Below are 11,377 nucleotides of genomic sequence, written 5' to 3' on the forward strand. Positions count from 1 at the left end.
ACAACACTCTAGATCACAAGGAGCCAAAAGACGACCTGATGCGCAACATGACATATATGCTGCTGGATTTCCTGCACTACTCCTGGTGGAGCTCACCCACACCAGAGCGTCCTAGTGACAGCAAATGTTTCTGGACCCTGAAGTAAGCAGCTCTCCTGCTTTTAATAGGACTAATGAGATTTAGAAACAGTGCTGCACTACAGCTGCCCAGGGGGGGAGGCGAGACTTGAACTCACAAGCTTCTAACTCCACTGTTTCCTACTGATTGATCTCCAATCACATGCGGATCAGTTGTTAAGGGAGAGTAATTTCTGTGACTGTGCAGGGTGTAGCACAGCACGCTCCAGCACAGCAGGCTTCTGACACTCAGCTGGCAGTCTGACAATAAGGAACAGCAGGCCTGTATTTCTGTAGCAATCTGTAGAACAAATTGGGCAAGATCATAGGATAATTCAGGTTAAAAGGGACCTCTGGAGGTCACCTACTCCAACCACCTGCTCATAGGGTCAGCTATGAGGTCAGACCAGATTGTTCACGGTTTCATCCAGTAAGGGTCTGATAGCCTCTAAGGATGGAGACTACAAAACCTCTCTGGGCAACCTGTTCCATGGGCCATCCTCACTGTGAAAAAGTTCTTCCTCATGACCAGCCTGAACTTCCCTTGCTTCTACTTATGCCTGTTGCCTCTCCTTCTCCCACCATGCAACACAGTGAAATGCCTCACTGTCTTCTTGATAACCTCCCCATAGGTACTGGAAAGGTGCTAATTGCTCCAGGCTGAACAAGCCCAGGCCCCCCAGACCCTCTGTCTTCCTGGCCCTCTGCTGAACTCATTGCAGTTTTGTCCTGGTTTCAGCTGGGATAGAGTTAACTGTCTTTTTAGTAGCTGGTATAGTGCTATGTTTTTGAGTTAGGTATGAGAAGAATGTTGATAACACACTGATGTTTTCAGTTGTTGCTAAGTAATATTTAGTCTAAAGTCAAGGATTTTTCAGCTTCTGATGCCCAGCCAGCAAGAAGGCTGGAGGGACACAAGAAGTTGGAAGTGGACACAGCCAGGGCAGCTGACCCAAACTGGCCAAAGGAATATTCCATACCATATGGTGTCATGCCCAGTACATAAACTGGTGGGAGTGGGGCCGGGGGGGATCACCGCCTGGGGACTAACTGGGCGTTGGTAAGCGAGTGGTGAGCAATTGCACTGTGCATCACTTTTATCTTCCAATCCTTTAGTATTGCTATTGCCATTTTATTAGTGTTATAATTATCATTATTAGTTTCTTCTTTTCTGTTCTATTAAACCGTTCTTATCTCAACCCATGAGTTTTACTTCTTTTCCCAATTCTCTCCCCCATCCCACTGGGTGGGGGGGAAGTGAGCGAGCAGCTGTGTGGTGCTTGGTTGCTGGCTGGGGTTAAACCACAACAAGTTTATGGATGCCTTGCTTGGACTGGGGGGCCAAAACTGGATACAATGCTCTAGATGTGGTCTAACACATGCTAAGTAGAGGGGGACAATCGCTTCCCTCAATCTACTGGCTCTGCTTCTGTTCATACGGCCAGGTGCTATTGGTGCTTTTGCTGCCTGGACTGGCTCCTGCTCAGCTTGCTGCTCACCAGGACCCCCAGGGCCTTTACAGCAGAGCTGCTCCTCACCAGTCAGTGCCCAGTCTGTACCACTGCAATGGACTACTCCTTCCCAGGGGCAGGACTTCACATTTGTCCTTACTGAATTTCATAAGGCTCCTGTGGGCCCATTCCTCCTGCCTGTCTAGGTGTCTCCAAATGACAGAGATGGGGCTGTCCAACTCTTCATTGCTATCAGTGTGATGAAAACAAAATCACTTATAGCCTACTGTGTTATTCAAATCTAAATCTAGTAACAGGCAAGTATGCTTTTTGTATTTCTTGTCATTTTCATCATCATTCCTCACATCAACAGTGTGAATAATTTGAAAACACACTTCGGTTTTTTTTGTGGTCTGTTAGCTTGTTTCTTTAATTTCCATACCTCCAAACAAGACACTGTTGTACTTCCGCTCCGGAGGCATCCCAACCATCACTGCAAACCAGTCCACACCACGTTGCAATGACAAATAGAATCCATCCTGCAAAACAGATAGTTGGGAAATAGAAGCAGGAAGACAGTCACTCTGCTTCATTTTCAAAGACAGTATCAGAGCTTAGTTAGATGATTCCTTCCCTCCTCCTCCCCCCAGGGAAAACCTCTTTGCTGATCAGTTGTCATAGGCTAAAAATAGCTTAAATTGTGAATGCTAACAGGCAGGAGATAATTGGGTATATGTGTTTGGGTGGAGGAATATCTGAATTTGAACTTTTTAAACCATCAGGCCTGCTACTTGCTAAAACTTGAACTAAGCAAAAGTGGAATGTCCTGAATCTTTCAATTAATAAAGCAACATGAGACATACTCTGTCCCTCTGCACATACTAACCATTTAGAATGGGAGAACCAGGGATTTGTAAGTCCAGAAAAAAGAGGTGGTGTGAAAAAGAATGGTTCCTGAAAAGAGGAGGAGGACTTGAAAAGAAGAAGGGGGCCCTGAAAAGAAAGTGAAGATCTTGGCTATAGGAAATACACTGGAAGTGGGGGAAGATCCTGGAGATGAGAGCCCATGGTTCCGGTTAGAGATAAGGATATAAGAAAGACAAAGCCTATAGCTGCAGTTGGAGTGGGGTAGGAAAGTGACTATGAGATAGAGGTGTGGGCTGCAAAAATAATTCTCCCCTGACATCTTCATCTTGTCCAGTAACACTTGAGAATGGTAACTGTGAGCAGCTGCACAGCACACAACTTTCTGCCCTGCGTTCCCAGAGCAGCAGCCAGCTCCCTAAGAATGGAAGTTGAGACCTAGTGAATGTGATGCTGGGGATGGGAGGAAGCAAGTGTGTGAAATACTCAGGTAGGGTAAAAGGTCTCATCTCTTTGGGTCTTAGATAAAACCCAGGATGCAGATCTATTGTGGATTGTCATTTACTCTGTCTCACCAGTGACAGCAGTGTAAGTTAGAAACGCACTGGTAATTACAAGGACTGGCCCTTAAGAAATACCTGAATTTTCCCCAAAACACGTCTCTCATTTTAATGAAAAAGCAAGAGGGAAGAGTCTTATGCAGGTTCACAAACAAATTCAGTCCATACACCATTTAAATGTGCTGCCTATAGCTATTTGGTTTGCCCCAAGGCAGGGGATTTTCCTTCCATCCTTTCCTAAAGATCTCATACCTAAGATTTTCAGCAGGCTGACCTTCTCTGTTACTTACCTCAGTCTGGCTGTAATAATCAAGGATGGAAGGAAACAGTGGCAAGATGAGAGCGAATCCCAACAAGTCAATGAAGAGTGCCAGGAAGACAATTGTAATAACACGACTACAGTTCTGTTCTTGCTTGTCATTTATGGAGCTGCTGCTGCTGCTTTCTCTTTCTCGCAGGGCCATGTTCCCAGGTGCTCTGCTTCTAGAAAATTACATTTATATCTGGTCAACAGGAAGCATTCTGCAGACCTTTCATAACAGTATCTTGCTGATTCATTCTTACTTTCTATAGACTTCACACACAAAAAAAAAGCTACCTGATTTTCAAGGGAACAGGAGCCTCAACTCTCTAGTCTTGGTTATTAGCTCAGCATCAAGTTTGCTGGCATCAAGAACAGACTACAATGGCAATAAGATAACTTTATTATAGGAGCATCCCAAATAAAACACAGAACTAAGGAGCATTTAAAGTTTGCTAACATGTGAGCAATGCTATACAACTTTCCCAAATGTTTTCAACTCAGCATTACAGTAAAATAGATAAGAAAGGGCATTCTTGTTCTGAATATCCACATTCAAATAACTAATAGATTATTTATGCCTTCAAGATTATTTATGCCTTCAGTGTATACCAGAAATTACTAAAGCAATAACAATTTTAAAAAAAAAAAAGTAGAATTCCTAAATATTGCAGGAATGCTGCCTTCAAGATAAATCCTAGAGAACAACAGCAACTCAAGAAACAGCACAACAAAATTTTGAAACCCGAAATTTTTTTTTTTCTTTCTCTGGATGACTGGCATTGATAGGTTATATGAGTTTGCATCAAATGATTAAAGAGTGTTTTAGTTTGTCAGAAATATCAGAACTATCAAATTTCTTTGATAATACCCCAAAACTGTCTTAAAGACTTAAACAAGGATGCAGACCATACCCTGATCAGTATTTAACAAATACAGAAATCAGTCTGTATTCTGAAAAAAAACTCAGTTTCAACAGATACCAAAATCAAGGAGTAATACACAAACCATGAAACTGCAAACTTCGGATTTCTAAAACATTACAGTGTATCTCAGTCATAAACCAATCAAATTTGCAGTCCCTTCCACTGAAAAAATCCCTGAACATTTGTTGCACTAAAAGAGTAAAAAAGGAGACAGAATTTCATCCAACAAAGTCAATCAATACCAAAATATCCATTGACATTGATAAGCCAGGATTGAAAACACTGAGCAATTCTTCATACAAATTCTATTCCAAACAAGACATACTGTATTACATACACAAGGCCCTTGCGCATATAACATCATATTACACCAACTGAAGATCGTAACTTTGTTCTGCTCAGCAATAAATATTATCGTGACATTTCTTTAAGTGTGGATTCAGTTTACTAGCACTGAAGCATTATTAAAGGTCAAACGCCCTGAACCAAACATGGAAAGGGGCCACCTGCAATCCACTTCCTAAACTCTTGGCATAACACTCTTAAATCTGCTAGTAAATAGAGCAGTTTGGTTATGTTCAGGATCCTTTTATTTAAAATGGTAAGTCACCACCACTACAAATATTTAGCGTTATGTGTTTACCCAAATGATATAAGAGCATCTGGAGCCAAAACAACCATTCCTTTAGACAAATCACCCTGGCCCTGGCCCTAGATCCATCCAGCCAACAATTGAGGGATGGGTTCATTCTGGCAGATTCTGCCTTGTTTTTCCTCACAACTTGTTTATTCATCCACTGAATTGTATGATCAAGCTGAACTTTATTCCAGGGTTCTTTACACAGGGTAACATCCTTTACACCTCACCCTCACAGCCATTTCAGCTAGCGTGCGGCTTGAACCTACCGATGCTAGCACTGACCTTTCATTCAGCTCCAGTTTCGGCTACGTGGTTGCAATTTCCCTTACGCAACGTCCCAAGGTACTACACGTTTCTGCCTTTGTGCTCCACCAGTTTTGTTGTTCAAACCTCTCCGTACTTTTTGCTAGGCAGGAAACCACCAAACATTTTATAGGCCCTGGCATCCCGTCAGCAAAAACAAAACACTTCACCTCTACCATGACATTTGATTTCTGTGAGACACGTCTGAAGAGCGGGGAGGATTTCCAACTTAGGGAAGTTGTTTTGCTGGACACTCGTGTCCCTGACAGTGGCTCTGCTCGTCCCCTCAGGACTCCCGTCTGTGCCTCATCGCTTCTGCCTTCCCCCCCGGCCGGCAGGGCCGCCGTTCCCCGCCGCGCCTCTCAGGAAGGGATCGGCCGCCAAGCTGGCCCTGCCCTAACGCACCAACAGGGACTTCTCATCTGCCAGCAGGAAGAATTTCATCCTTCTGGTGTTTTCTTACCACCCCTTCCCCTCTCTGAAGTCTCCTAGGCCCGGAATTACCTGCTACGCCTTGGGAAGGGGCTCCTCTGGCTCCTTAACAAAGTCCCGAGTCAGGTCAAGAGCAGGAGTTTCAATCGGAGGGGGACAGGGGGACACCGGCAACTCCCCAGAGCGGCCAAAGCCCCGGGGACACGAAGGGGACAGCCCCGGAGAGAGAGAGGTGGTGTCCGCGGCGAGGACTCGCCGTATCCGTCCGTCCGTCCCCCCCTCCGCCCCCAGCAAGGCACCCTCCGCCGCCGCCTGGGCTGAGCCCCCGGGGACCCGCAGCCCCACCGAGGCCAGCCGCGCCCGGCCCAGACCCGCTCCTCCGGCCGGTCGGCCGCCCTCCCACGCCGCCGGCAGAGCCTGCCCCGCTCCGGGCCACCTACCGCTCCTCAGGGGGGCTGGGCCCGCAGGGTGCGCGGGCGGCTCCCCTCCGCCTGCCAAGAGCCCTCCCTTGGGGATGCTGCGGGCGGGCGGCGGCGGCTCCTCCCCGGCCCTCCGCGGCGCCCCGGCGGCCTTCCTCTTCCGGCCGGGGATGGAGCCGCTCCCGCGGCCCCCGCACCGGGCGCCGGCGGGGAGGGAGCCCGCCGGGCCGCCGCCGTTCCCCTCAGGCGGCGGGCGGGCTCCCCTCAGCGCGGCGGGAAGCCGCCGCCGCTGGGGGCTGGCGGAGCGGCGAGGCAGGGCCCGGCGGCCGAGAGGGACTCAGGAGGCAGAGTGAGGGAAGTGGCTTGTCGAGACAGCCTCGGTCCCCCTCAGTGAACAGGTTTAACAATGTAAGTGGGCTTCCCGTACCTCAGACCACGGCCGTTCCTTCTTGCGCTGGAGATTTTTTTTAGTCAAAACACTCTTTCGTTAGTTGCTACATAGCCACGTTACAGCAGCGGTCGGCTGTGGTTTTGATAAATGGAAATTTCCTGGTATCTCACAAACAGAAAAAGGTAGTTGCAGAAGACGTAACCCTGTTCCTAAAACAAACTGCTTCCCTAAAACGCTTGCGGTTTTTAGCACAGAGAACATGAGTAGGTTTGATATTGATAGCACCATCCGGGATTGTTCTCTTGTCCAGCCGTGCCTGGTCTCCAGGCTGCCCAGTTAAGATGTGAGTATATGGTTACGAGCGGACTAATCACATGCGCCTTCATAGTCTTAAATACATAAGGATCTGCCAACAAAGTGTTTAAAGCAAATTAATACAGGTGTTGAAAGGACTTCTGCTTCCATGCATCTTCATAGTCTTAAATACATAAGGATCTGCCAACAAAGTGTTTAAAGCAAATTAATACGGGTGTTGAAAGGACTTCTGCTTCCCTTCAAGGTAATGCAGTCCCATGGGTGGTGTGGATTTACAGTTACTAGCACTGATGAGGGCCATTCACTCAACAGTGACATCTCTTGTCATGGATTCCCCAACCGATTAGATTTGGAGGAGCTTATCTAAGCATAACATCAGGATTAATGTGCCGGATCAAATAGCGAGCTGCTACTCTCATGTTTACCTAAGCATTTTCTGTACTCAGTGTGGTGTGAGAAAAGGAATGTGGTAGATATGGTACATACGCTGAAAACCAAACGATTACGCAAGGTTCGCTGCTGAGTTGGAGGCCAACTTCTGCTTTAAGGTGCTCCAGAGTAAGCATGAATAATCATTTATTTAATGTCTGGAAAATATATGTAGATATATTCTTCTGGCTCTGGATCATTGTATGTAACTGACCAGGCATCATCGTAATTCACATGTGTTTTAAAAAAAAAAAATAAAAAAAAAATCCAGCTCTTCCTGTTCTTAAACCTACCAACCTAAAGCTTTTGCAGATCACTGAGCCCAGTTGTTATTGCAGTCAACCATGTCATACAACCTTGCATGTAAACACAGCATGCTGTTTCTAGAACCAGATAGGTCATTGCCCACCCTGTCCCAGTGGAAGGCCAGTCCAAAACCTTGCAGGTCTGATAGATAATAAATTATTATGAGGCAACTGGGGTGGTTTAGTCTGGAGAAAAGGAGGTTGAGGGGAGACCTTATTGCTCTCTCAAATTATCGGAAAGGAGGTTGTAGTGAGGTGGGTGTTGGTCTCTTTTCCTAAGTATCAAGTGACAGGATGAGAGGAAATGGCTTCAAGTTGCGGCGGGGGGGGGGGGGGTGGGGTGGGGTGGGGGGGGGGTGGGGTAGATTGGACATTAGGAAAAATTTCTTCACAGAAAGTGTTGTCAGGCATTGGAACAGGCTGCCCAGCAAAGTGGTTGAGTCACCATCCCTGGAGGTATTTAAAAGATGTATAGATGTGGTGCTTAGGGACATGGTTTAGTTGTGGGCTTGGCAGTGCTAGGTTGACAGTTGGACATGATGAGCTTGAAGGCTTTTTCCAACCTAAATGATTCTATGAAATTTGGGGTTTAGACTACATTTATTAACACTGATTTTTTTCTTATGTCAGTCTTGGTTTTTTACTCAAGCAACGCCTCTTCCACTCTGGCTTCTGCTTACCTGATCTATCACTAAAGAGCAATTGTATTAACCCAAACATTAGTATTTTAAAGGATTTAATGCCATACAGGGTCTTCATCTTAGTATTTTTCACTCAGCCAGTGTTCAGGCTGCATAGAAAATTTTAGTTATCCACTCCAGACCTAATTTATTGAAAAAAAACCAAACAGTACCACCAACAAAAACCAAACCAAACCAAAAAACCCCCTACAAATAACCAGTCATTTTAACTATGCAAGATGGCACAGCTAATACTTTTAGGACTGAGAATGTACCTGTTTAGCTTAGGTGACAAACTCAGAGACCAAAAGGAGCACATTTGTGGGATGGTTTTGGCCCCCTGAATATAGAACACCTTACAGTCTCAGAGTTATGAAAAGCAGCTCTGCCAGTTCCTATGGCCAAAGAGGCTGCAGTACTGGAGACACCAGCCTCTGCCCAACAGAGCTCCATTTTTGCTTCACAATAAACTCTACGTGCTGAGCTCAGGAACAGCCTCAGTACCTCCATATAGCAGAAGTTGAAGGCAAAAAGCAATGGCTTACACAGAATATGGTTACACCACAGTAGATGGTAACTTCTGCAAGGCACAACTGAGAATATCAAACTGCATACCCCCTTTCAGCTGACGACTGAACTAATGAGGAAGCTTTTCATGCTGTCATAAATAAGGTAATTTATGCAATATCTAGCTGAACAGTTTTATTCTCGCTCTATTCTTTACAGTATTTGTATTCAGGGTAGCTATTCTCTGGACAGCTGATGTTGACAGATAAATTACCTGAACTAAAGGCAAAATGGTAATTTTCCTTTTTTGTGTCTGATGATTGTAGTTACTGATTAGTTTCTTTTTTGCCTAATTAACAGCAGATTTATAGTTGATAACAGATGTGTCAAAAGGCCTGTTATGACAATTCCTGGTTTAAAAGCAACACAGAGACAAGAGAATAATTGGTGAATGCGATTGTGTTTAAGAACCTCTATGAGAAAAGGTTTGCTCAAGCTTGTCCAAGCCCTTTGTAGTCCAAATGACCAGACCTTCCTACCACCTTTTACGACATCAGAGCACCACCACTGCCTAGTTACTGCAGTACCTACACAATGACAAAACTATTGGACCATATTGATTATTAAGCTGAGGCAGGACTAGGTAGTCCTGTTTTCCTAGTAATGTAAAAATACTACGTGTTAAGCATCACCATTAGTCCCAGGTTTATAATACTAAATCTGATTTTAAATATTGACAGTATGATTTGTAAAAGTGCATGCAGTGATTTTCATTCAGCATGATTACAAACACGACTACTTTCAGTCTGGCATTCCAAGACAGTCATGTAAGTTTATCAACTGAAGTCTCCCTGTCCTTTATCTTTGTTCATCAGCATCACAAGACATCCATGTTCATTCTCTTCTTCCAAAAAATGTCCTTTCCCACAAACACTATCAACCCACCTTACTTGTGTCTCTCTGCTGTTTCTTACCTCCCTTACTGAGGAATAACAAGCAGCTGCAAGTGGTATCAAGAATCACTGCCCCAGGATCAAAGTGCAGCTGTCAGCCTCTCTGTGGTTCTAATACCCTGCTGGATAAATCCTCTGAAGCTACTTGCTGTTGGAAGAATAAAGTCACATAAATAATAATACTTTTTGACAGTTTATTTGTGCAAAGGAGAAATATACTGGGACTGAAACCCCAAACTGAAAGTGCTGATTTATAGCATGAAATAGGAAGCTAGCTCCTTCCTCATTACTTCAGTCTTAAGTTCTTGGTTTGAATGATATAAAAAGTTTTGGTTTTAAAGATACTTTTTTTTAAAAAATAAAAAAATGCATACTGTACCAAATGGAACTACAACAGGAGGTATACTAGTCTTCTGAGATCCCTTTGAAGTTTCAGAAGATGGTTTTACTGATTTTGGAAAGGTTAACTGAAAATATGTTTGTTTTCAGAAGCATGAATGGATTTCAAACACAGAAATCTTACTAATTTTTATGTGATATGAGTATCTCCCCCCACATGTACTTAGTATCCAGCCTATTTTAACACTTAATACAACTGGTTTTGCAAGCCAAAAAAGCTGATGATAATCACACATTACTTGCACTGCTACAGTTGCACTAAGATTCAGTAAAAGCCTTTCTCTTCAAATAAAGTACTTTTCTCTTTGAAGAAACATACATAGATAAACCTTTAACAAGACTTACCTTACAAAGATAGTCATCATTAGAGTTTAAACGTAAAGCCTAAGCATTTCAACTCATCCCCTCCTAGTTTTAGTCCTGCTTCCATTACAAGTCTCATTTGAAAAAAAACTAAAACCAAAAGCCAAACAAAAAAACAGAACAAAGAAAACATTTTAAGCCAGTCTGAAACAACCAGGCCTAACTGTTAAATCAGATTTACTGACAGCATTTAAGTCTTTCTTCATGAACACTAGGTAAGCATTACTATGTCTGAATTACCTATTGGCCAAAACACAGGAGATCAGGTCTAGGAACTGTGTTTGAAAATGGAAGAGGTTTGGGGGTTTTTGTTTGTTTTCATAAAGAACCATGGCCATTAGTTCATTCATTACAGGATCTTCTTTATAGTTTGTTCTTTAGAATGAAATTGGAATGTTATTGTAAAAGAGGATTTCATTTGCATAAGTTTTCCAAGAAACCATTACAGTTTTCTTCAATACCTAACAACTGTCACTGAACTTAGCAAATAGGTAGATTACAGTGAATACCTGAATAGTGAACACAGTTCAAGCTAGCACCTTTAAGTAACTCTGATGCTCTTTGTCTCATTGCAATGTTTCTTCAGAAATATAGTATTTTAAAAAAAAGAGCATTAGAAGTATTTACTGGCTCTATTTGAAGAGCAGATGTTTTCCAAAGTCATGCTGGGTTGTTATCAGTGATTAGACACACATGATAAAGTGGAAGAGAGTTAAGGACTTCACTGCCCACTTAAATCAGACAGTTATGAATAAACTGAGGAACTCTAGTTAAACACCCTAGATTATTAACAATTTCAGAGCTGTGCTGAATTCAAAACTTACTGAAGAGATGAATGAGTGTACAGCTTTAACAAAGGACTTCTACTTGAAAGCCAATTCCATTACTCCACTGAATACATGAATTAATGTCCCAATGCCAGAGACTAATTAAAATGTTACTGCTCAAATTGCAAATATACTACCACTATGAAAGCTGCCTGCAATTATTCAATATTTAAAAAGATAACAAAAAGTTTATGC

At 43.6% G+C, this 11,377-nt stretch overlaps 1 protein-coding gene across 5 annotated transcripts in view; it reads right to left on the reverse strand.

Moving 5' to 3' along the window:
- MFSD10 (major facilitator superfamily domain containing 10) overlaps window positions 1-9,646 on the reverse strand; it is a 30,699-nt gene extending 21,053 nt beyond the window's left edge. Inside the window, exons 1-3 of one of the 5 annotated variants that reach the window (XM_075022074.1) lie at window positions 9,615-9,646; window positions 3,283-3,475; window positions 2,011-2,107 (exon numbers count right to left, since the gene is read on the reverse strand). In XM_075022074.1, the coding sequence (XP_074878175.1) occupies window positions 2,011-2,107; window positions 3,283-3,456 (271 nt within the window). In that variant the 5' untranslated portion in view covers window positions 3,457-3,475; window positions 9,615-9,646. Of the gene's footprint in view, window positions 1-2,010; window positions 2,108-3,282; window positions 3,476-5,141; window positions 5,162-5,666; window positions 5,916-6,034; window positions 6,284-6,440; window positions 6,458-9,614 lie in introns of those variants that run through there. The other 4 variants (XM_075022158.1, XM_075021966.1, XM_075022028.1 and 1 more) reach the window with 4 other exon arrangements.
- Window positions 9,647-11,377: the final 1,731 nt, after the last annotated feature.

This window comes from Buteo buteo, chromosome 1 (assembly GCF_964188355.1).
Source record: "Buteo buteo chromosome 1, bButBut1.hap1.1, whole genome shotgun sequence".
Taxonomy (NCBI): domain Eukaryota; kingdom Metazoa; phylum Chordata; class Aves; order Accipitriformes; family Accipitridae; genus Buteo; species Buteo buteo.